General features: G+C 41.7%; 1 protein-coding gene across 1 annotated transcript; it reads right to left on the reverse strand.

The window, feature by feature from the left end:
- On the reverse strand, positions 1 to 26,110 carry lhfpl4a (LHFPL tetraspan subfamily member 4a; the record flags this gene model as incomplete). Its single annotated transcript, XM_083975046.1, has 4 exons — positions 1 to 54; positions 824 to 840; positions 2,960 to 3,196; positions 25,702 to 26,110. 4 exons carry the CDS (start codon positions 26,108 to 26,110, stop codon positions 1 to 3), a joined length of 717 nt encoding a protein of 238 aa, XP_083831172.1.
- Positions 26,111 to 27,328: the final 1,218 nt, after the last annotated feature.

The following is a 27,328-nucleotide window of genomic DNA, read 5'->3' on the forward strand; positions in this document are numbered from 1 at the left end:
TCAGTGAAGACGCTGCACTCCATACCGTGGCTCTCGTCTGTCCCGAACCTCAATCTGAAGAAAACAACACAGACAATTCTGATTGTTTTATTTACAGACATGTATCTTGGACATTAAAGTCAATGAATGATGGAATACATTGAATTTCACAAATACATGTGTACTTTTCGCCTCACTTAACACAGCACTCTGCATTGTTATTATGTTTTTATCATACCATTGTCTTTTTCCTATTACTTTAGCCTATTGCATATATTCAGAATCAGTACAACCTCGGCTGAATAAATCATATGAATAGAGGTAGCCTACAGGTATTAGGTCTACTAATGATTATTTGACAAAAACAAAAACAAAACTAAATGAAAAGGCTTTTTTTCTATGAATGATACAAACCACAATAAAAAAAAGGGAAAATGTCCACACAGAAAATTCACTATCGTTCACGTTAGTGGACAAACATGGTTGTTTCTTTTTTTTTTAGAAAGCGCCGATTTGAGAAAAAAAACAAAAATGGACTGTTACAAATGTTCCTATACCTGTAAACGCATAACAATTGCCACACATATTATTGAAAAAGACTGTTGTGGGGTCTGTTTAGATTTGGCTGCTCAGCTAAGGGACAGATAGACTGAACCATCCTTTAAAACTGAGTTCCCCCCATCATTGGTGTTCAATACCCCTGTTAATCAGCCCCACCAACATAGCTGGGCCATGCTTTTAGCAGTAAAATGTTCAAAAGCTAACGAGGCTTCATACTTCAGCGGGCAATGTGCTATGTATGGAACATAATGCACATTAAATGTATAAGCAAGAGTTTACTTACCCTTGACACAGCAAAATCTGCAAGGACAGAAAAGAACAAAAGTGTTGGCATATAAGACTGGAAATACTGCTTGTTTGTGCAAAACATGAATATGCTTATGTAAGTATGAGTTAAGCCTTCACTGGCCAGAAAAAATGATTTATTTGCAACCTATGTTTTGTTTATATCCACTTTTCTTTTGTATAGTAGTATCACAAATCATATACCGTATAATGTTGATAAAAACTCAACATTTTTCTGTTGGCCAGGCCTAATCCTTATGTAGTCTTTCCCATATAGAAAGTTTCCCTTTTCACTTACAGGGACCACAGCTGCTTCCACACTCTGTCCATTGGGTGTTTGTAGTATTGTTCTCATTTGACATAAAAGAGCTAAAAGGACATTTATTTCTATAAGAAAAAAAATCCTCTAACAGCTGATGGAAAATCAGATGTGTTAAATGTGTAAAATCACTGAGACTGTCAGTGAGGTTAATCAGATAAGAACAGAAAAGACACGCCCACACTCTGGAATATCTCCAGTTACCATGGAAACCATCATGGAGATAGACCGTCGGAGAACCGAGACATCTTATGTCACTATTCTCTCTCTTTATCTCTTGGTCTCCTCCTCTCACTCCTCCTCTCTTCTTTACTCTATCTTGCTCTCTATCTGTCTGTATATCGCTCACGCTCTCAGTCTACTATGTCTTATGTCATAGATCTCCATCTTTCTCTTTTTCTCTCTGCCTCTTTCGCCCAGCTCTCACTCCGTTTCTGTCTTTGTTGTTGTACATTTGGTTTATGTACTCAAATCAAACACACAATCCTTATGTAAGGAGACCTTTTATTGTTTTGCACGATATCTTATACTCTAGCCCTTCCATCGCCTTCTTTTCCTGCCGTTCCTCTCCTCCTCTTCCTCCCTTTTCATACAGCTAAAACAATGCGATTCAACTGTCCTGATGCAACATCATGCAAACTGTCAGAAACCCTCTAGAGAACACTCTCCCACTCTTGAATACAGCGCTGAAAGTAATTTGGCTGGAGTTACAGAGGTCAGGTTGGAGTCTAGTCATTTTTCAACTGGGATAATCTTGTTCATGTTAATGGCCTCACAGCTAAGGCCCACAAAATGAGAGCTGGAGGAAGACTGACTGGATAACCCCCTTAGAGGCATCGCATTACTGTATTACACACTATGCTTTTTCTTTTTATTTGTAAGGTTTATGTTAATGTGGTATTAAAGGCTTATGTTAATTTAGATGGGATAAATCCAGCCAATAGTTGCATAATAGTGCAAAACATCATTATCTTTTGATTGATCAGAGTTAGTCTACTCCTTCACCTTTATCCTACAGTATATCCACTGAAACAATGAAAGCAACATCAAGGTTAATTAACCCCTCCACTGGACAGCCTTAGGAAGTCGTAACTAGACATTGGCAGGTTTGTCAGTCAGTGAGGTTGTAAGAGTAAAGGTGCTGTCGGAAGGCACGGCTGCCGCAGGTGCCTCCGTTGTTTTTAACATAAACACAGCGGAAGTGGCAGTGCAGCTGCTGCCATAAGAGTTTATGACTGTTCAGCTTCTGCTGCTTGTGGAACTGTGGCTCCATGGCAACCACAGAAACTTCAACGAACACAGGAGCTGATTTTAAAGGTATCTGAGTTCACATTGTGATTTTTTTTTTATGGATACAGGATACAATGTAAAATTCAACATCTGGCCACAGCCCAACTCCTCGGGCCAAGTCTGGCCCATGAACGTCCACATATTGGCAGAGTCCCGCAGTTGTCTCGCTTATTTTCTGTGTGTGCACCAGGTCAAGAAATGGAAATAGCACCTGACAGTAACTCTGTATATGTGCCAGATTTGAGCCATGAAACTGGGTGTGCTGTATCTCAACATACACCATCTTTAAAGAGTGGTGCCATCAACTTTAGGCCAAAAGCACAAATCTAAATAGAAAAAAAATGAATGGATTTTGGTTTTGTTTGCTATTTAAATATTTAGCTTAGCTGGTTGAACAGAAAACTACCATTATCCCCCCCACACAGCATCTCATTAGATAACTTCAGGCCCCATACAAGACTGGGATATCTATTGTATGGGAGCCAATTTGCTGCTGCCATTGTGTTTCCTTGTCTCTTTACTCACCTTTGTTGTCTGTCTGCAGATCATCAAGATAGAAATCTGTCTGCCGGTTCCCCAGGACGAAGGCCAAGAAGGAGAGGATGAGGGCGTCCAGGATGCCCATGATGGCCAGCATATAGGCCCAGCGTACAGAGCAGTCGCCCAGGGAGTATTTCCCTGTCTGCTCCCCGCACATGTCCCGGATCACCTCAGCGTCCCATCCGTCAGGGAAGATCATGCAACCCAGCACCAGGCACACTCCTGCAGCAGGACAAAGAAGAGCACAGAAGCAGGGTTAAGGTGAGGACTGGGACTGGGGGAGTGGGATAATTGGGGTGTAAATCCTAAAAGGTGGAAGAGAGAGGAAGGTTGATGTGAAGGATGAGGACAAAGAAATATGGTACAATAGAGTCCAAGATGAGAAGCTGAGGTAGGAAAGAGACAGAATTAACAGGGAAGAGAAAATATTGTTGCTTGATTTTCATGGACCAACAACAATAATGTGTAACTACATAGCGTAATGGTGGCCTTAAACTGCAGCAGAAGGAAAACTCTTTAAAGAATTTTAACGTCATCACACAGAAGTCCTGTAAGATCACACCAGTAATCTGCACACAGCGAGTGACTGTTTACAAAGTTGGTCGGTGCTTTATACCAAAGGATACCAAAACCAAGCAGAGTGACTTAAGATCTCATACTGAACCCATCTTATTCCTTCATTTTCTTTGATAGTGACAACACGGTTCCTTTTTTCAGTCCTGTATAAGTGAGATCTGTGTTCTTTACTAAAACAGGCTGTGTTTCTAGGCTGTTATAGAAGAAATGTATATCTCAGATCTTTCCTGACATATAATAATCCTGAAATGCAATGTACATATTATTATTATCTCAAAAACACTAAATAATTTGAAGAGGATTTGTATGGCAAGTTCTTGATTCTTTGCAGCTGTGGTTTTGCGTGTGTCCATGGGGTGGTCTAACTATAAATGTGTGCTTTGTGTGACATTACAGTACCTGTACTTTTTGTTCGTGTGTCAGAGAGTGTTGCATGTGAACCCACTGTCAACCATAAAACGGTACTAATCCTAAATTACCACACTGTTGCACCAAACAGGTCATCATGACTTGGAATTGATTACACTTTGTGTTGTATATAACACTTTTCTAGTCTTATCGATCACCCAAACCAGTTTAAAGTATTTGCCATATTCACCCATTCATCTACACATACATCACAGCCATACACACACACAGTATTTTCCCCAAGGACACTTTGACACATGGACTGGAAAAGCCATGTATTCGGCTCTACCTCCTAATGGCTTCTTTTGCCGAAAAATTGCATGCCTAAGAAGAGATTTCTGCACCAAAAGATGCAATGATTTTATATCACTGAATCAATTGTTGATACTGACCACCCACATCTTTGATTTGTCAGTCAGACAAATCAGCCAGAGTTTTGTGGGTGGAATTAAGAATAGAGATCCGAGCTCCTCCATAGCTGGCTACAGGGTTGCCAATTTAGTGACTTTCTTGTTGCGCAAGAGGACCACACTTCTATCAGTGTTTCTCAGTGAGTGTGCTTTTATATAGTTGTGGTTCCTGTTTCAGTTCATCAATCAGAAACATGAATATGTATTCCTAATTAATAATTCCTAATGTCTAATCACTGATTGGTGCAGTTTTTTCAGAGTCTTCCTTCGCTTGTGCTCTAATTTTTTTAAACTTGAGGTGACATGAGTTTTTTTCACTGGTAAGTGTGTATCCGCAATTTCTCCCAGCTTGACGACGTCCAGTCACTGTGTTTTATGCAGCCCACAGTGCCTGCCCTCCTTCATTGACTGGGGAAAACACACAGACTCCCCACCCAGTGCTACACCAAAACATCAAAATACAGGCAGAGGGGAGGGGGTCTGCAGACACACTACACCACTACACATGAGTAGAAGCCAATAGGTGATGAGCAGGATTTCTTTTGTATAAGTCAAGTTTTTTAGGAAAGGAACCAAGCCTTTTCTCAAAAATTGCATATCCATAATAAAATGAGTATATCTCTGCAACCACAAGGTCTATTTGAATACTTTTGTGTCATAGTAAAGGGAAACAATTGAGAAATTGCTGAGATGTGTAAATTTCAGTATATACTGGTGAAGAGTAAATGAAGATGGCACACAGAAAAAAAAAAAAAAAAGTTCATATTTTGGATGAGTGTCCTTCAGAATGATGCTGCTAAAGCTCAAAACCTCTATCAAATGATTGTACAATGTATGAACATTATCTCTGCAGTGGTTGATTTTGATAAAGTGAAGCAGTAGCCTACAATTATTGAGATTTTACTTCACCTGGACAGGACCACCTGTCACCATAAACCATTGTTTAATCTTTATTTTCACACAATTTGCATAAACTAACTGAAAGAGAGTCAACCGGGACGAAATAACAACTACTTTCTAGGCCCTCTGTGTCCCTCTGCGTAAATCTGCACTGAGAGCAGCTTATTTGGGTGCAGTTACGCCGGGCTCTATCTCTGCAGCGGATTGGTTGATTCGAATGATTGACACCTCATTCAAACCGTTAGAGCCTATAGAATGAGGCTACACCCGCGTTGATGTGATTGACAGCACTAGCAGCCAATCAGAATCAGCAGAATCCTGAAATGTGCAACGTGCGGGCGGCTAAAATCCGGCTTGTTTACGATTCTATATGTTTTGTTCATGAACTTGCATTGTCCCACCCAGGGGTGGGTAGAGTAGCCAAAAATTGTACTCAAGTAGAGTATAGTTACTTTAGAATAATGTTACTCAAGTAAAAGTAAAAAGTTCCCATTCAAACATTTACTTGATTAAGAGTAGAAAGTAGCCTACTTGGTGAAAAAGCTACTCAAGTAGGCTACCTACTGAGTAACTGCTGAGTAACCTCTGATTTGTTCGTTTAATGATCAGCGCGTAAATGTAGGCCTAATCAAATAGCTACACAAAAATATGAAAAAATGCAGATATTGCCAAAGAACAACATGACAATAGCCTATGACATTTTTTACAAAGTAACATAAATTAAGACAAATTCAGCCACAATAACTTACATAGGCCTATCTATGAAAGATCTATGAACTGTCCATAAGCTCTTTGTGTGGGTGTGTGTGTGTTAGTCTATCTGTGACCCCGTGTGTGTGTTTCTAGTGAAACCAAAGTCACATGACCACACCCCCGAGACTCGAGTCACATGACCACACCCCCGAAACTGGAGGGGTGGTCATGTGACTAGGAGTCTCGTGTGTATGGGGTTTAAACTTCCTGGGGAGGAAGAAGAATACGACGACCTGTCACCTGGATGACTGAGAACCTTCACGGACATTAAACACGACATACCAGTCCAGGGCGGACGTCATCCTAATCATTTACTAGCCGCAGTTTCTCAAATTTGAGGCGGAGTGGCCGTCCTGTTTACCGTGGAGATTTTGTGTGCGGTCATGTGACTGCCTGGCTCTGTCTGATTGGTTAAACGGAGGCAAGCGTCGCGAGTGGCTACATCTGATTGGTGAAACGCAGTCATGCCTCTGGTCCCACCCCAAATAAAATTGAATTGAATTGTTGTGTGCGCCGCTCGTCAAGGTTCCCCCGGGTCCTCGGTCGTGCAACCATGTTTTGGCCAAGCTGTCTGTGCTCGACTTTGCTCGTTTTGCTGCTTTTTAATCTGATGCAAAATATGACTATATTCTTTCATAATTAGTGCAGTAGGCTAGTGGCCCTGTGATTGTTCTGTAGGGTCTTCCAGTCCCCCAATTGGGGTACAGTCACATTATAAGGGTTCCACAGTCAATAAAAATAGTCATAAAAGTATAGCAGACTTCAGTTCAACACCCAGAGGAATAGTTGGACTTGGGGGTGTTTCTGAAATACTTTTTTTTGTGATATCACAAAGTCACTGATGTCCTGACAGCTCATTTTAATGCACAATTTCTGAATATAGGCTGTGTGCATTTGTGGACAGATTGTATTTATAACCAAAGAACACAAGGATATCTACCTTTCTACAAAATGGGATCTTTAAGCACTGCTGAGGTGAGCAGAGTTTAGACACCTGTGTGTGTAGAGGCGATAATAATGGGACAGTAGAAAGATGGAGAAACACACATTAATCCATCTTGAGAGGGTGAAGGAGTTTGACGCATGCAGAACCTGTTTGCAGTCACACTTGAAATCCTAAGTGAGTGTGTGCAATGTACACACAGTGAAAAAAAAACTCTAGGGAAATCCATGCATGCAATTTCGACACTACAACAAAAGTGGTAATCTATACTTTACACCTCTGCTCATTTATCAAAGTGAGCATCACTGGGGAGCTGATTGTGCCATATTCCTTGCTCACCAGTGCTGTTTAAATAGCAGTCAGTCTGTGCCTGAGGGGCTGTAAGTAAAGCAGTGGGCTCCTCTGGGAGATGGGGAACATACATGGCAGGCATCACACTGAATCCCCATTTCAGACCAGACATGTACTTTCCACAGGCAACATCACTTGTGATACACATGAAAAGTCACATAGATTCAGCTAAGTTGGTGATTATTACGCTTAAGTCCAATAAATGTTCAGAAGATTCAATGTCTGCAGCTCAATCGGTGTGCAATTGTGAATATTTTAAGTGCTGTGTTTGTAGTGAAGGATGCTGGGCAGCAGTCAAACACAGTAGCTACTGTACAGTAGCTGCTGTGCTGTGTGGGGTGAGGTGTACAGTAACATGGAGGATAATCACACGGGGCTCTCAGTAAATTCTGCTGACGTGCTTCTGAAAGCATGAGGCTCAGTCCTTTTTGTTGGCATCAAAGCTTCAAAGGTCAACAACGAGTTTAGACACACAACAGACAGATACATCGCCCCTGACGAAGCTACTGCACCCATACGGAGATTCTTAAAATATTTAATTAGCTGATGTATCCATTCATTAAGGCCCAACTCGGCTGACAGACATTCTTTGGAGATGCATCAGAAATGCTCTGAGTGGGCAGGACTCTGTCTGTGTTTGGATGACAGCTGAGCCTCCAGGTGCACAGACACATAAGTCTTAACAAATTGTATAACTGTAGTCGACATTTGCAGATGTGTTTTTAGTGTTTTTTAATGTGCTGATTAGATAAATGTCAATATGTCTTCACACTGTTGTTAGCAGCATGCATCTTCTGATCATGGTTGTTTCTTTGGTAGCATTTTCAGCCAATGGTGCAGGAATAGCCTACAGTACTGTATAGGCTACCATTCGAGGGTAGAGGGTCTGCACGTTGTTTAGGCTAAAAGAGTGCAGGCTAATAGGATGACCTGGTCATGGGTGGAAATAAAGCACTTTTTGCTTCATTATCCTTGTGTCAAGTCAAGCAGGGGGGATTTGTAGGGCTGAATGGTCTCATCATGCAGCACACACAGCTACGGTAAGCCCAGAGGGAAAACATGAATCAGTCCATCACCACCTGCGCTGCTTAGAGCTAAACTTTGTTGTCAAGTTAGTTTGGCATACTGTTTAACATTGTGATGCTGCAATTTTGAATGCTGGCAAAAGCTGAGTGGGTGGGAGAAGGTGAGAACATGCACTGTGAGGCAGTGTGTATTGCCTGGAAGCGGTGTAAACCTGTGCAGATCTGTATAGTACAAAACCATGAAAAAGCAGAAGATATTCTTTTGTTTATTTTTTTTGAACAACATTGAAAACAAAAATGTGTATCTATGTTTCAGACTTTGACTCTTTTGTTGTTAAGCTGGCTAGTGCATTGGCTGCACCATCAACTAAGCATAGTAGGCGGAATGGCTGAGAGCAGCGACTGCTTTGTTATGACATCATAAAGTTATGGAAGTCCTGATATGAGGGGCCGTACAAGACATAATTCATTATGGCCCTCTCTTACACACACATTTTCTCCTTACACATAAATATATTTTCACTCTCATATACATTTTTTCTCTCATATTCATATATTAACTCACACATTCAAAAATGTTTCTCTCATATTTATACATTTTTACCTACATTTTATCTCATAATTTATTTTAACTCTCATGTATGTTGGAGAAGAATGTATGAATGTAAGAAAAGAATGTGTGCATCTGAGAGGAGAATAAATGTATCTGAGTGTGAGAATATATGTATGTGTAAGGAGAATATATGCGTGTCAGAATGCCAGAATGAATTATGTCTTGTAAGGCCCCTCATATCCTGATGGCTCATTTTAAGTTAGTTTTTGAATACAGGCTATGTGCATTTTGTCTGCATACTTTCATACTTTGACGAAATCTATATAGCACAGGGACCTCCTTTTACACTATAGAGTGAGTGACATCTTACTTTTTTCAATAGGGGACCTTGAAATAATAATAAATGAAATGGTGAGGGAAGTGCATGACAAAAGCTCCAGGATATAATTGAGGATGGGATGTTGTCATGTGTTTTTATATTTTCTGAAAAGAGATTACAGGACTTTGCAGAACAGATACTGTAGCAGGAAATCAACAAGTTTAATTTTAGCCGGACTTTAAAACATGAGAGGACTTCAAATATGCAGGACTGCAAGAGAATATTGTGCTTGTAAGGTTTGAAGGTAATGCATCTGAGTGTATTAAAGTGGGGCCCATTAGTCATATGGTTGAACCTTGTCACATTAGTGATTCCCTCTGAAGACCCTGTGTTTCACCAACTAGCCATCCATCATGAGAAAATGGTGGGTGGTGAACTCGTGGCGACAGATGAGGGGAGGATATGAGATTAGTCACCACCTCTCTATGTAAAGCTGGAAACCATGCAAATTTGAGGAGTCTTTTTCAAGCTGTAGATGTACACCATTTGAAAATGTGACCGCTGCTTTGCCAAAATAATTGCAGGCATAATGAGAGAACGTAATGAGAAAGAATATAACGACGGCAATACAGTAAGTAATGAGAGAATGGAAGCAATGGAAGTAATCATCGTGGGAAATCATCATGTTATTAGCTTCTTTTATGACCTTTATACAAGATATTAACATAGAAGAGAGATGATAAAATCATTAACTGAGTAATGAGCGTCAGGTAACATGTTTTATGGATTTTTAATGAATGGTTTCCCATCTGGCATGACACTCATCCAGAGTTATTGAGTGTGGGCTTTTTGAAAATGTGGAGCCACTCGAATAAGCCTGATGGGCAAAATACATCAGCCTCATGGCAGCTCATCTGCCAATCATTTTTCTTTGTCCCGAATGTTATTAACTTTTTTTTTTAAAACCCTACGGTTTATGTTGTGGAGCTAACACCAATATGTTTTGTACTGTGAACAATTAAACTCACATTTTCTAAATTGAACCATGTTTTGGGATGAAATGAAGCCCCCTTTTTTAATGGTATAATTTTACATGTAAGAAAATTATGGTTAATGCAGAGTGCTATTGGTTTTGGTCATCCAACTCAAAAGTTGTTGTTGATGAATGTGTGACTGTGATACACATTCCCCTGCTGGGCTATTTTGAGCAGTTTTACTCAAGAGACAAGCACAGGAGCTGAAAAACGAGTGAATGACAGGTGTGTAAACTTGTGACAAAGTACCATACATAGAAATCTTTGATTTTGCCCATTTCCGGGGCTAACTGGTTTGCTTCATGTAGAAGTTGAGAGCAGTTCAGCTTCTCAGCAGGCAGCACATGCGTGGCCGATGAATTGAATCACATGCAGGTCCATCTTGACATCCAACAACAAACTGGGTTAGGGTTAGGGCTCTCCAAGCCTGAAGAGAGGTGGCAGAGACACTTCAACGCCTGGTTACGAAGTTATGTATTTCCTGGGACCTTCCCATTTTAACAATGCATCAGTGTGTGTGGTCATTGTACAACATGGTTAGCCGGCCCGGCACCATGACGAAGCCAGACTTTATGGCTTCACACCTGAACAGTTTTAAGATAGTTACTTTCATGCATGTGTTTTCTTAGGTTGCAGTGCGTTGAGTTTTCAGCACCACTCTGAAACAGTTACCATGTCCCAGTGTCCTCTTTCTCATTCCTTCAGTGAACTATCAACCAGGAAATACACATGGCGCCTGTGCTGCCTGCTGATGAAAATGCTGTCAGAGAAAAGAGCTCCAATGCTAAAAGCTACTGACCCGGTACAGATGCTTCACTTTGAAGGTTTGGTGTTAAGGATATAGTATTTGTACATGTATTGAATGCCTCGCCAGCTTCCATTTGAGCCCCATGATTACCCATAACACCCTTCTCTGCATAGACCTCATGATATATCTTCACAGAACTGTAAGTTTCAGCCCTATGAGTCAAGTTGACATGAGTTTTATAGCTGAGATAAAAAAATAAATAATAATTTCCTAAAAAAAGATGTGTATAATATTGGAGAAAGCCCATACAGCAATGTCTGTGTGACATGACCCCTCCTCTATCTGTCTCTCCCCTTTTTCTTAAACTCAAGTGTTTAAGTGTTCACCAGTGGACTAAAAATAACCCCCACCTTCCAACAACCCAAGAAAAGCCCTTTGAAGTTGTTGGGGTTTTTCCCTCTTCCTTCCTCCCCTCCACTGTCTCAAGACACTGCATTCTGAACTTGGAGGGGAGGAACTTCAAAGGAGGCGAGCAGAGGGATCAAACAGAGAGAGAGGATGGGAGCAAGCGGAGAGAGATGGCGAGCGAGCGCTGAAGAATGAAAGCAAAAACGAGTCGTACGGAGAGGGAGAAAGGGAGCAGGATGGCTACCATTGCTCCACTCCATTATGTCTTTTTTTGTCTCATCTCACTTCATCGGTTCTTGTCATTTCTTTTCATCGCAGCGTTCGCAGCCCATCACCTGTTGTAAACAAGGCATCAAAGCATATCAAACTGATAAAAAAACACTTAGAAATGTGTTGCCAAGACACATCTGTGATCCAGCTAGTTCAATTTACTGAGAACCAATTTATTTATAGCGCCCCAAAGATATTTATAGGCTTATTGCATAACAGTTTTGTCAGACTTTCTTATCTACATGTCCACATAGAACATTTTTTATTCTAGACAAAAAGCAAAAATAGATTATATAAGAGCTCTAAAAATACCATCAGTGTGCTATATATAAGTGTGTGTGTGTGTGTGTGAACTATTTTTGATAGGAGCAGCTCCAGGCTCCACAATATTCCTTCTGAGAAGCTTGACTCCAGGTTTGTTGTGTACATGGACATGACGCCATCCAGCACTGGGCCATGTGCTCTGACTGAGCTACTATGTGGTACTATACAGCCTGTGCTTGAGAGTTTTTAACAAGTGCATAATTAATACACAGAAACACCACTTCCTCTCAAATGCAGATTCATGCAAATGCTCAATGTGAATGACCTACTCCAATCAAGATAAACAAACATCCATATTGTTGTCCCCATGCTACTGCTGCAGCAAAGCAGATCCTCTGCTCATGCTAGTGTGAAAAAGTAATGTTAGCTGAGGCAAGAATAAAGTGGTGACATCACTGTTGCGTTTAGTTTTTTTGTTTGTTTGTTGCAGTCATAAGCTGTGTCCAGACTCTGTGTTTGCTGCCAGTTGGATTGTGTTGCTGTCCTACTGTGATTGTGAGATGTGAAAATGAAAGATCTGACACTACTGTGTATGTGTCAGTGATCAGACGACTCATTAGTGTCTGTGACTACATCCACTTTAATTTTAAAACTGCATTTAAAAGCTATGTATCAAATAATAATCTGCATATTCTAGCACACCTGGGCCGGTGTAAACAAGAAGCAGATTGTCTACTCTGCAGACAGAAAATGCTGAAAACAAGAAACTGCAAAGACAGTTGTAGTGTTAAAATGCTGCAAAGACAAGGTCACTGATTTTCACAGTAGCCATTGCACAAACAAAAAGTGTTGGGCATGTTACTTTTAAAAAGTAATTAGTTATAGTTACTAGAAAAAAAGTAACTGAGTTACTGCATGATAAAAGTAAAAGTAACTATTGCGTTACTTTTTGTCAAATTGACTTCTCTACCTAACCCTTATCTGGAATTAACCAACTTGCTCAGTACTCATCCACACAGACAGGCTCCGCGGCACGCTGTATCACTGCGCCTATCAGCTGTTTGGATCAGCGGTGTGGAAGAGGTGGAGTGAAAACAATTTTCTTCCGACCAGTTGATGAACTGAAAAATAATTATAATGTACACGTTTGAAGAGAGGAATTGTTTTCATGGCTGAAAACCAACCTTGCAACATCAGTGTAGTACCTGGCCGCCGCCCCAGTGTCCCAGCTCTCTGTGGCACCGCGACACAAACGTGCGCCGTAACCGGCAATCTTTTGTTTATGACAGTTACATCATCCACCTCCATGTATTGATTTCTCGCCGGCTTTGTTGTAAACAAATGCACGTGGCCAGGCGGACAGTTAGAAAAACAGAGGAAAAAGCGACCAGACAGGCATAGTTACTCTCTAAACGGGTGTATTATTTTCTGATGGTACTTGAGTCAAGTAACGCTGAGTAACGGTGCATCTTATTGTTTGTAATTGTAATTATTTGTTGAGTCTTGGTTGGAGGGCACCATGAGAAGGAACCTTGGAAATGGGACGCCCTGGTTGCACCGCTGTGTCGCAATCAGTCTTTGAATGCAGCCTGCAAGGGATCTGACAGATGTTGTAATTTTTTTGTTTTAGAAATTAACAAATCAATAATTTTGAATTAAAAACTTTAAAACCCTTAAGTCATCCCTGGAGGTCTAAAAGCTTACACCCTAGGCTGTGTTTCTAATCAAATGTCACCTCCTGCAGAAAGTCCAAACTACTGACCTCTGTGTGGAAGGCAGTGGAAAGGTGTGAACATGACTGCATTAAGAAATCACCGTAGCGGTAATGTAATAAAGCTGTCTGAGGTCTGCCCTTCTCTCTGCTATGTGCCTAGACCTTGGCCCGCTGTCCTCCATATATCTAATAGACAGCCACCTCGCTGATGTACAGAGCTTTTATTGGAGCTGGGATCAAGTAATGTGTATGTGTGTGTGTGTGTAATGCTGAGGGGGCACTTTACAAGATGTTGCTGCCACCAGGGTTCAATGGCTGACTTGGCATGGAGCTTTTCCTCTTTTCTGTCATTCTGTCTTTACATCCTTTCACTCCAACAACCTAGTTTAAATTCTGTACTTTTAAAAAAAAATATAGCTCATCATAATCATACTTGGGGATTGCAACCTGAGCAACTATGTCTATCCTCATAACATCTTGTTTCTTCTATGTATTTCCATATTTTACCAAATTGTTGACCCTGCTTCATCATCAAATGTGATACATTTACCATACATTTGGTAAATGTATCACATTTGATGATGAAGCAGGGTCAACAAATTGTCTTGGGGTTTAACGTCCTTCTCCCCAATCTCTTTATTTTACACTTCCTTTATCTCCTCCTCACTCATGCCTGTGTCCTTCACCAGCTGGCACGAGTCCTAAATCTGGAAAGAGGATTGGCAGGCGTACAGAGGCTTGCACATAACCATATAATGTGTCATCGCACAAGTCCAAGCATCGTTTTTTTCATTGAGCACTGCGAAGCAGTTTTGTGATATACTGAGGGGTCATTGAGGGGTGCCCTTTGGCAATCCATCTAATTCATAATTAGAGGAAGAGTATCTCACTGAACCAGGCACTGATGCCGAAACTATACTTCACTAAAACTATACCACACTTGGGTTGTAGTGTTATTTTTTTTTTTTAGCTTTTTTACCTCGGTCAAATACACATTGTGTTTATGTAACAGGGGTTATGCAACATATATGTATACCTGACGGGTATTCCTCCCCGGGCGGAGCTTTGGTTTTGCCCTGCTAACCCTGTATTCTTTCTGGGGTAACCCCATGTCTTCCTATAAAATGGCCATGTCCCGCTGAAACTCTCTCTCTTGTCTTCTACTCTGTGGGAGAGGTGAGTGTTTTCTTTTGCTCCTTAATGTTTTGCACTATATTCATGTTATGTTCATTCTTGTAGGGGCTCAGGTGGTGTCCGGGAGGATATGTTGTTCATGGTTTTTTTATCATCTCCGTCAGGTACGTTTCCGTGTTGTACATTACAGTAAGCTAGCTCTCGGCCTGTTCTCTCTTCTACTCTGTGGGAGAGGGGCTTGGTTGGTGTCCGGGAGGATATGTTGTTCATGGTTTTTTTATCATCTCCGTCAGAAAATAAAGACGTTTGAGACCAGAGCATGGTGGTTCACTTCTTGACAACACAACGCAGAGGTTACACCGGTTACACTTGGTGCCGTGACCTGGATGCCCTGGGTGGAGTGAGTATAGGGGGGTGAGTGTAACGGTCACAGTCACAAGGTATCAGTAAGGAGAAGTGACAGCGTGTGGCGGTTAGCGGTATTTAAGTTAAATCTCGCTCACCCATAAAAAAAATATGTGCTAACCCACTTGCCAAGTGGTCACTGGCCTCAACATCGGTCACATATAGTGTAAGAATATTTGTTTGAGGATGCTTCAGACGCCACATAGTGTTTTCTGAACACCGCTGTTGGTTGATACACTATTCTACATTTCTATCTATATCCATGTCATGTTCATACCAAATTGTCCAGAGGGCCAGTGTACTGTGAAAGGTTTTTCTAGGGACTTTTTTTCTTGTTAGAAATTAGTACAGTCAATACAGTTATGTGATTGATGAATTACCCCTAACCCTGTAACTGGCTCAAGACCCCTCCAACATAAAAGTTCGACCCCCACTGGTCTGTTTGTCTTTTCATTGTGTCCTAGAGCAACACAGCAAATACTGGCAGGCGCTTAAAGAAAATCAGCAAAGGAGCCAGAATATAAAACCTAAATAGCTGTTTCAGTTAATTTAATTAATATAAAAATGTATCCAAATGGCACCTGGTCAAAGTAGCCAAACTAAAACAGTGAGCAACTGAACAAAGAGCTCTATGCAGTATGCATGAGCAGAAACACCATTGATCAAAATGTGAGCATACTGTAACAAAGCGCCTAGCTGCAAATCATCTAAGAAAAAAAAGCATAGCTTGTTTGACTGTCTGAAAAAGCCAAATATCAAGTCTAACGTACTGGAAGAGATTGAACAATGTATCATTTTGAAATGGAGGCACATTATGTAAATACTACTACACATTAATGAGAAGCAAGAACGTTGTATAGTAGAGGAATTTTCAATCTTTTCTCCTCCTGACAAATACAACCTCCCTGCTGCTTTCTTTCCTCTCACACATACAACAGAGTGACAATGCTGAGAAGGGTCAAAGGAATCCATTATTCAGCTGTCAGGGTATTTTTAGAAACACCCCAGTGACTTTGGAATTATTTATTAAGTGCCTAATAATTAAAACATGTACATTGGGTTGGGGAAAGCCGGCCAGAAATCTCAGAGAGAGAGAGAGAAGAGGAGAGAGAGGCAGGGATATCCTCCAGGGAGACTCCTCTCTCTCTCTCTCTCTCTCTCTCTCTCTATGTATATTTCTCTCTCTCTCTCTCTACCTCTGTACTTCTATATTTAACTCGACCACTGCAGCATCTATTTAGCTCCTGCTCGATACACATGCACGTGGGTGCATTTATCTACATACGTACACTAGCGTACAAACGAAGCCATACACATATACAAATGCATGCACACGTTCTTTACGCATATACTAGTGAAGCAAAAAAGATACACACACACAAATGCACGCACACACACACACACACACACACACACACTGGCTCCAGAGAAGAGAGGGAAAACATTCTTATTAATAATGCAGCTCTCACACCATCATATACACATTTACCCGCTGTCTAACATGCTCACGTGAACAGATGCGTGTGGCCCCGCAGACACACATGCAGATACACAACCGCTCACATACATACAGTACATATGCGCCCGTGAAAAAACAGAAGCATACCATCAGCATACACACAAACTCATTCAGTTGCTGTGTTTCTCTCACTTTATTTCTCTTTGCTTTACGCACACACACACACACACTGTGCATCACGCTCTTTGTGTTTCCCTCTTGCTTCCTGTCGATGCAGTATGACATACGCCGCACACTCTTTGTAGAACAAAGTACAACAACCAACTCCAACTGTGTGGAAAAGAGCTACAAATCACAGCTTCACCAGTAGTCTACCTAGGTCGTCCATGCAGACAGACAAATGGATGTTGTTGTTTGCAAAGTCTAGCCCAGTATCCCTTGGAATTACATTCACATTGGATTTAGTCAGTCATCCACTGATGTGTGTTGGATATGGTGACAGGAACATGTGTTGGAGTTACCTTCTAAATTGTTCAGTGAGTATCTCAATGGCATTAACTGGGAGACTCACTAGGTTCGAGGATATTAACTCACTTGACATCAATATGATCTGCCAGTCAAAGGTGTCCCAGTTTAATCGTCAAAGGTGTTCCAGTCCATTTCAACCCTGAAGGTGTATTTATAAAAGGTTCCTGTGGCCCATTGCTTTTCCATTGCTGCTTAAAGTTCCCGGAAGATTTAAAAAATCGGGCCGATGACACACAGTAGAGCAGTGGAGGTAATGGTTTTGTATATATTAATTATTTTTGTTGCGGAATGTCAATCCCGTCTCTTGGCCGAAAACCAACCTTGCAAGATCAGCGCCTCCAACCCGGTGTCCCAGCTCTCGTCTCAAAAGAAACATGGACTGCGTATCAGCACTAACACTCCTGGAAATGTAATCTCTTGTTAACGTTATCCATCTGGGTAGACACCGCTCCACTCCGAAACTGCAGGGGGGGGTTCTGCATTGTTCCTTTCCGGGTCAGAGAACAAACGCCTCAGACGCTGTGTCTGAAATTCAGAGGCTGCAGCCTTCAGTCCATCTACTGTTGTGTTCTCTGACCCGGAAAGCAACAATGCGGAAGCCACGGTAGGTCCGAATTTTGCTTTGATTTAATTGTAAAGTGAATTTTAAAATTTAAATGATGGTCAATAGGACGTTACTTGCAACCACAGAACAATTTAAAAATTAGTCCGGAGCCCATTAATGAAAAAAACAAACAAAACGATACCTTCTTGAACAAAAACAAATATAAACGTCCACAGTTTTGGGAGTATGGATGGTATGAAATGAAGTGATCATTGGTGACCTGATATCCGAGGTAAACATTGATTACGACTGTAAAAACATCTTAATATGGAGAGCTAGCACAAAGGCTTGTGGCCTGATTCATCTGAACAAACGGCTGCAGTGCAGAAATATTCTCCTCTGTTTGAGTGAGCCTCGTCCCTCTGATCAATCAGAGATGGCCAAAGTCAGGGGTGGGAGCTCATGCCTGTCAATCAATACATTATTGGACTTCTGCTCTAATGCCCCTCTCACATCAAGGCTTCAGGCTAGTGTTAGCTGCTGGAAGAAGTTGCTATACTCAACTCACCAACTCCTGAGATTCCTGCGTTACAACTCACTCCATACCACTGTTTGATTTGTTTTCCATTCACTCCCTCTGTCCCTCCAACTTACCCACTGTTTCCACCTTTTTTCTTTCCAACTTTTCCGACACACACACACACACAGGCACACACACACATTAAGACCGAGTAGTCGCTGACAGGTCGTTTCTCCCAGGACAGCTCATCCCCTGTGCCACGGCCCATGTCCTGCTTAGTTCTGTTTAATATTGCAACAGACAGGGTCAGACGTAAAGGAGGGATGGAGACTTGAGTTGATGGAGGAGAGGAGGGAGAGAGGGAGAGAGGGAGTCATCAAGCTCGAATGGCTTGTGGGCTACTGCGCTTTCCTTTGGTAGGCTACCTCATATCTGCTGGAGGGATGGAGGAGAATGATAAGGACAGGAGAGAGATAGGAGAAGAGGGGAGGAAAGAGAGGGGGGACAAAAAGAAAAAAAAATAGATCCCCCTTTCTCTCTCTCTTTCTGTCTATGGCTCTGTAGGAAGGTAAAAACTCAAACCTTGTCTGTATTTCCTCAGAACACCTTCACTTAATTCATCTTTGTTCGCAAAAGGTGAATTAAAACTAAATCTCTGACAGTTTTCCCAGGAGCACTTTCTACTGAATTAATCTCATTCCAAGCAAAGGTGCAACAGTGAAGCTCTTCGCAGACCCAGGGTGCTTCTGGGAAATCTAGCCCTCCTCTTGTTCCTTTCATGTGAGGGGAAAATGCTGCTTAGTCTAGATTCTACGTACAAAATGACCCCATTATTCACTTTCCCATTGAGGTGTGACATAACTGGGGGACAAAAGGAGGAAAGTCTCGTATTAGGAGGCAGCTGTTGCTTCACTAATGGTCCTAACCTAACCCACTTTTAGCTGGCTTTGGTTTGTACCTTACCCTGCTGACCTCATTATTGTCTGGTGCTGTACATTTCCTAAATAATAACATTCATTTATCCACTTTTAGACCAACTTGTGGTATTTGTTGCTCAGTGGTCTGTGAGGCCTGTATCACAAAGCATGTCTGGCTCTTTGTGTTATCTGGCTTCTGGAGATCCTTGATATCTGGTATCATCACGCTGGTTATCATCTGGGTCAGATGCCCTAAATTACAAAGGACATTATCTGAACCATTAGTGCAGTGAACATCAACTGGCAGAACTTTCTAATCTGTCCTCTGAAATCTGAAATTGTGAGCATCAAAATATATATATATAATATATCTTGGATCCCTGCTGTTAAAGGGACAACGAGGAGTTTTGGAAAAGCGAAGCGTTTTCACACTACATTTATGAGCCTCCACGTGCACCGTGAAATTCTTTGACCGGCGTAAGACAGACTCATGTTTTCATTCATCAAGTATTAAAGTCAGAGGTTCAAAGAGGTTCAGATACTGTCGTAGTTCCGACCATAAACGGCGATTCGGCGGCGTTATTCTCATGACTCGCCTCGAAACCGAAAGTAAGGAAACGCTGGTCGGCTCCGCCACCACTAATAATAACAAAATAACGATAGAGACAAAACGATATATTTATCGAAAATGGGCCCATTAACAATTGTGGGTAACGTAGATTCATCCACATTAACGTGAGACTTTTTTATTGTCGCAGAATTTTTCGTTCTGCCGATGGAGAAACTCCTCATTGTCCCTTTAAAGCAACTGAAAAACAAGTCATCGTCAGTACTGTAGCTTGAAATTCCACAACAAATTTGTGAAACGCGGTGCTGCGTACTTGTTTTGTCCATAACCTTGTGTTGAAGCCAGTGGTGGGCACAACACCCACAAATATCGAGTCAAAATATCTATATCACTCCTGGTGGCTGACTGTAATAGGTGATAGGAGCCTGACTAACAAAGGCTAAAAATCCAAAACAATAAATATCAAAAAATATTATTTAATTATCAGGGCAATAATATGAATTAGATTTCATTTTATTTGAATGTCCAGTCCCCAAGGTGTCTGGCGAGAAAAATTCTGGCCCTTTATAGTTGGTGACCCCTGCATTAGCGGAATACTGAAACAACTGAAGGGAAATGATTTTCGGCTCGTTGAAATATACAAAGCACAATCAAACAAGTAGAACTTCCTATGAAGTGAGAGGCAAACAGGACAGGAATAGTATTCACATATTTAAAATAATGCTATTAATAACTACAAAGAGTTGAAAGGTCAATTTTCATAGAGAGAAGAGCACAGTCTCTGCTTGAAGGCGCTCATAGTGTTGCACTGTTCACACTGTTCTGCTGAACCCCCTCCCCCCATGTTGGAGTGGGCATTACTCACTTCAAACATGGAGGACAGGGGTTCAGATGGTCACAGTGTAAAGACATTGCAGGTGTGGTGGCGCTTCACAATATGCAGCTGAAAAGCATATATAGGTTCATCAGTATATTGAGGATAGTTGACCCCAGATTTAATCTACTGAGCCTTAAACTGATACTTGTATCTTTGTAATTTGTTTTTAAGGCGGAAAAAAAGTTGTTTGGTGATGATGTCAGAAAATCTGAGATTTCATTTTTCATTTACGATACAGCCCATGCTTTAGCACTGCAGAAACTTGAGGTATATTTTAAACTTGGTTCCTTCTGTTTCTTGGCTTGGCTTGGCTTCCTTGGTGTCCCACAGCTTTGCCAGTAGTTCTACAATTAGTAAACAGTGATAAACAGTAAACCTTTCCCCAGGTCAGTTATTGCTACACGTTGGCCTTATTGGTACTGTAAGTCACTCTTTACTGCCAGGAGTTCTGAGTGGCACCTTACAGACCTTTCTGAGTGCATTAACCTTATTCATATTTGGTCAGTTCAGTACACAAAGAGGCCATCTCTGGCTCACTCTCAGCTTATAGATGCCAAGACACACTGTGTCAATTGCACTGCCAAGAGGCCTTCATCCCACTGTTTTGGCCCAAGTGCCCATGTTTCCCTCTTATCGTTTATTTAACCTTTCCTAAACCAATAAGTAGCATAAGTTCACATTCATAAAATTTTTGGTGTGATCAGGGCAATGTCTCCGTAAGTGGAAGAACCGCTCACCCAGAGACCAAACCATAGTTTTAGCTTACAGTACATGAGGGTGTGTAGATGATGACAAACTTTTCATTGGGTGCACATGATGTCTTACCCTTTTGTTCCATGCTGTACTACACACTAAGGCAACCATTATGATCAGGGTCCAAACTGCTCCATAATTGACATTTTGGTCCATTTGGTCTAAATCTAGGCCACCAGTAGTTCAAATTGGCCCTTACTGTATTTGCTGTGGTACACTCTGTCACTGTGTACTGCCAGGAGACCTGCTGCTGCACCCAGCAGGGCAGAGTGGATGATTAAACGATCATCTCCAAGGTGGTGAACACCATTAGGCCGTCTGCCAAGCCTATTAGACGACTTACCTCCACCACACATCACACACATCCACTGGAAGGACAGTAAAACCTTCTGAAGTTTTACAAACTCTGGCATCTACTCGCAAATTAGAGGTAACATAGGTGTGTATTGAGTTTAAAAATAATAATACAAAAAACATTGTGAGGAATTTTTATTGTGCTGAGAAATGGACAATCCAATCATGTCTGAAATTTTACTTGTGAGGAAAAACAATGATATTGTCAAGATCTGTTTGAGTATAAGATTAACTTCTAGTTGTGAGATGTTTCCAGTGTTTGCACAGACTGACAAAAAGACAGAAATGTGTAATTCAAAGGTCTGTGAAATTATGGAAATCAAGGTCTGACCTTCTGTTTGTTTTTTGAAACAAAAGGATGTCAACAAAATATACACTGTTACCCATAAAGTTGGAATAATTTTGTTTTCAGTCACAGTCCTCTTTTTATTCCTGTTTGGTTTAATTTTCACAGTCATATGTTTGGACGAGATTGATCAATACAATTTTGAGAACATAAAAACATAATCTATCAAGAATAAATCATATTGTCACAATCATTTCATGAAAAGAGGTTAAAAACAATATTTTTTTTATTCCATCTTCATGGGCAACATGTATGAACCACAGATAAAGTATCTGTCATGGAGGCTTCTGCCTTCCTGCTGCGCTGACATCGGCCTCCAACCTTTTCGGCCAGGTGGTGATGGATGGTGATGTGGAAGGTATTGATGGCTTAAAGGGGCCTGGTGTGATTCAGCAGAGTCATCACCTTCACACTGATTTTTTTTGGATTCCTCATCACATATGCTGAATTCTCATTATCACCCTGGATATTTTTATCCTAGTGAGGTTTTAAGACAGGGCGTCATTCTTGGTCTATTTTACTTTTTACCAGTGTTGGACAGTAACTGAGCGCCCTTCACATTTACGTATCTTGCAACCCTTTGCAGGGCCCTGACCCCTTAGGTTTAAAATATCTGGACCAAACCACCTTACTGTTTATAATCAGATAATCAAAACTAGCTCCACAGTACAACAGTAAACTGCTACATGCACAGTGATGCATCGGTATTATCAATGTATTGATGTTATGTATGATAAGGTTAAGGTGCCTTTATTGTCACTGAAATGTAATTGTGACTGCCCTTCACAGTGGTATTTAGACCTAAAGAATAATGAGTAATTACTTTCCTATTTCATCTGCTTAATACTTCTGTGTGCTTCTCCTTTAATTGGTAGTTTAATTTTCCCCATGTGAGAGGAAACTAAATAACGAAACAACACAGTTGCTTTGACAAGTCAAGGCCTTTCTAAACCTTTCTTAAGAAAATAATGGAGAACAATCAGTAAATACATTGGGAAAAAGAGCTGACGATGCAATTAAACGCTAGATTCTGCTATAGGAGTGAAAATAACACTTGGAAATGGATATTTAGTGATGACGCATGCATTTGATATAGAAATTGAGAGGATGTTAAAAATAATTAAAAGTCTCACCAATCATCAATCACTTTTCAGCACTTTTACTTGTAACTGAAAATTCTCATTGTGTTATTGTGACATTTGGGATCTGAAAAGTCCCTCCAGTCCACGGCCTCTTTTTCTTTCTTTCTTTTTTGTCTTTACGAATGTTTTTTTTTTTTTTTTGGACTTTATGATTAATGGCTTTTAGACCCAGGTTCAATTCCTGTTAAGTCATGAAGATTTAGATAAAGAGAGTAAAAATCTGTACCTCTGCTGTTCTGTCTGATTCGTGCTGATTGTGGAGCACCCAACCCTTTCAACACACTCGGCAGAACAGAGGACAGAGTGGGCAGATGAGGATGAGGAAAAGAACAATACAGTAGGAAAAAAAGTGCTGATCTCTCTCTCTCTCTCTCTCTCTCTCTCTCTCTCTCTCTTCCTTTCCCTTTCTGTCTCTCTTCCTCTCTCCCTCCCTCTCATTCAGTATGCTGACTGTTTCTGTACAGAAAACTGACTCCCACGCTATTCTGCCTGGCCTATTTATCACATTGATCAGCTTATAAAGGAGTCGGATATACACAGGAGGCTCGCTAGAAATGCGCACATGAGAGACCATGATTTCTTCTTTTTTTTGCACCTCCTCAGATACAAGCTGCTGTCACCACTCAAAGGTGAAATGTTGCTGACATGGTCATTTTACCCACTTGGCCTTGTGACATCTAATCACCATAGACTGAACGGTTTATTGTACGCTTTTTTCCCCCCCTCTGACATCAACGTTGCTTAAAACACAAGCAACACAGGGGCAATACGTTTTAATCTGCCTGTGTGATTTCTCAGCACAACCAATTGAATAATTGTTCAATATGAGCACGACTCTCTTTACCTTGTCAGCAGAATAAGGAGTCAGCAAAGTTCAGCTGAAATGATTAGTCTGATAATTTGAGAATTCATGTCAACTAATTAACAGACTAATTTATCATTTATTAATTTTTAAAAGCAAAAATTTAAGAGAAACCTTACACTTTTCATATTTGCTGCTTTTCTTTTTGCCGCTGTGCTATAGATTTTAGGCTGCTGTCAGGACAACATAAGACTTTTGAGGGTATCCTGACATCCACTATATTCCAAACAATTAATTGGTTCTTTCATCAAAAAATTAATTGATGAATAAAATGAACGAGGCAGTTCAAGATTGGCATAAGATTTCAAGGTGGACTCTTTGTTTCAAATCAGGCCTAGATTCTTTAGTTTCTGGTGATATTATCTACAAGCCATTCCTTTAATTTCCAAACTGACATGGAGGTTCTCACAATTTATCACACAACACCAAATCCAGGTTCTTATGGTTCTTATCTAACCTGAACGACCAAAGAGTCCGTTTGTAAATATACAGACCTCCCCCCTCCCCACACACAGACACCCACACACACAACCCACCCGCCCGTTGAGGGCAGCACGACTCGGTATAGCCTCTGTCCTGCATGTGCTGGGGGAAACCACCATGAATTTCCCCCCACAGTCACTCCTACAATCAACCCACATGAGCGGGAGACAAACCATCAACCTCCTGAACTCACAGTAATCCAATCGACCTGGAATCATCCCTCAGAATAGCGATGGTCGCAGGGAGCCGTGTATGTCCACTGCACCGTGCATCACGCCACAGCGCTTCCTATATACAGATGCGCTGCGATGGATGAATGAATGACATTTGCATTTCATCAGCATAACGCTATGATCCTGCTGTTGCTGCTGTCTCTCCAGATGCAGTGGTGTATCCTCAGAGATGGAAACGCGGCTCTTTTGTTGCGTTTCAGCGGCGTGAATAATGGCTGAGGATGTAGCTATTCCTACTGTCTCTGGAAAAATCTGTGCAACACTCCCAATTAACTGTAACAAGACCTGGCATATACACCGGAACACTACAGCATATTGATTTCAGTGGAGTAACACACAACGGAAGCTGCTGCACGCACGCACACACATACACACACTTCCCACCATACAGTATGATACCCCTATTCTATTTTTTATAGGCGCGTGAGAGGTATAGCCTGCTCAATACACTGACCTCAGGAGTCCTGCAATGGTGCCACAACAATGCAATGCGCGTGGGAATTGACAATTTGGCGGTGTAACACGGACTCTGTGTAAAAGCTTGTGTCATTCTCAAGCATTTCAAAATTCAATCAAAATGTGTTTATCTGTCTTTTCTCGCAAAGCCGTCTATGCGCATATCAGAGATCACCATCACTTGGGGGGTTTATGTGAAAATGTCTATAAAATAACAACCAGTGTGGTAGTGCATTAATTAAAAATGTGCTTTATATGTTGAGAAATCAAAGTGATTGTACTTCAGCTGCCTGCTGCAGGTGGCTGCTCATGCAAACAAAACAGGAGGGTATAGGTTGAGATTAGGTGGGCTTTTTACCTGGTTTTCGGGGGCCTCGTAATTAATTTGCATCTATTTGACTGAAATGTGGGGGGGCAGACACTTATGTATGTCCTGAGCTGCACATGAGAGTGGTTTTGAGAGTGCCTACCACACAGCAGCTGCATCCAGGCGCAGGTCTTGTAAACGGTGGAGGTGTTGCAGAAGAAGAAGAGCGCCATGCAGGCGATGCAGCTGAGGATCAGCACCATGGACAGCAGCACGAAGACTGAGGCCGCCTTGAAGGCTCCGGATGGGATGGAGCTGAAGTCGGAGAAGCTGCCCTCGCAGGTGAGCTCCCGGCTGGGCGACGGCCCGGCGCCCACGCAGTAGTGGAAGAGGCCGAAGTAGCCGGCCTTCGGCGTGTTGACGCTGTCGCCGATCCAGTAGGGCTGGATGAACACCACCACGTTGACGATGGCGAAGCAGATGGTGAAGATGGCCCAAAGCACCCCGATGGCCCGGGAGTTGCGCATATAATTGTCATGGTAGATCTTGGAGGCTTCTTGAGAAGGCAACATGTTTGGTCGTTTTTTTTTTTTAACCCCCCTTCTTCTTACAGCTCTCTTTCCACCCCCGTCCCCCTCCTCTTTAGACTCTTACAAGAAAAAGAAAACCTTTTCTTTTTCTCCCCCAGACAGACAGCTCGACACCCCTCACTATCCAGATATTGTAGGCTATGTATATATTTTTCCTTCAGTGTTACAGCATTTCTGCGCCAATATTCACCCCGCTTTGGCTGTTTCTTATGTGGCTGTTAAAGACTATTAAATGGGCCTATATAACCACACGATAAAAAAATGTAAGCTGCAAATATGTAAGTGACTTCACACTTAACATTATAAAAATGAATGGGGGTGGGAAATGCTACATTGGAGCAATACAAAAATCATAGCCTACCTATACCACTAATGAATAATTTACCAAGACCAGTGATTCAACATTGCTGTCTAAGGCTCGTTTCCTCGGGGCTACACTATGAATGATTAAAAAAAATCCATCAAAATAGGATTTTCTTTATTTCACAGTCGTCGGTTGGAGGGGGGTTTAAGCCGTTTTTCGTCCTCATCCATCAGCGGGGCAGAGATCTTCAGGATGGTCTTTATTACGTGAGATGAGATTTCGTTTTTGTTGCCTGTAGCGCCAGCGGTGGACCCCGTTTTTTACCTTCCGAGGCATCCGTGGGGTGCTCCCCTCTCCTCTGCTCGCCTTCACTGTCCACGCACCACGCAGAAATCAAACACAACGAAACTAAAATAAAAAAAAAGCGAGAGAAGGTTTCAACACGAGCCCCTCTGTCAAATTTCAACAGTCCTTTCTCGTAAATCCGACATCCTCCACCGCCTCGACTCCATTATCATCATGGTTTTTCTCGTAGCCTTTATCCAGTATGTCTCCTCTCTCTCTCTCTCTCTCTCTCTCTCTCTCTCTCTCTCTCTCTCTCTCTCTCTCTCCCTCCCTCCCTCTCTCCCCCTCTTTCTCAGTCCTCCTCCTCCCGTTTCTCTTCTGCGCGCCCCCCGGAAGATGCTGATGTTGTAGGCTACTGATGACAGCGATGGAGCGCGTTCGCGTGCTCGGGCGCAGCGGCAGCAGCAACAGCAGGGGGGGTGGGGGGGTGGGGTGATGATTTGCATCAAAACGCGTCTCCGCCTCTGTTCACCTTGAATTTGAAATTAGACCAGTAAATATTCCCTCACGTGCGGATAAACAACGAACATTTGCATATGGAAGGCTTCATC

This window comes from Trachurus trachurus (genome assembly GCF_905171665.1).
Source record: "Trachurus trachurus genome assembly, chromosome: 7".
In the NCBI taxonomy this organism is placed as follows: Eukaryota; Metazoa; Chordata; class Actinopteri; order Carangiformes; family Carangidae; genus Trachurus; species Trachurus trachurus.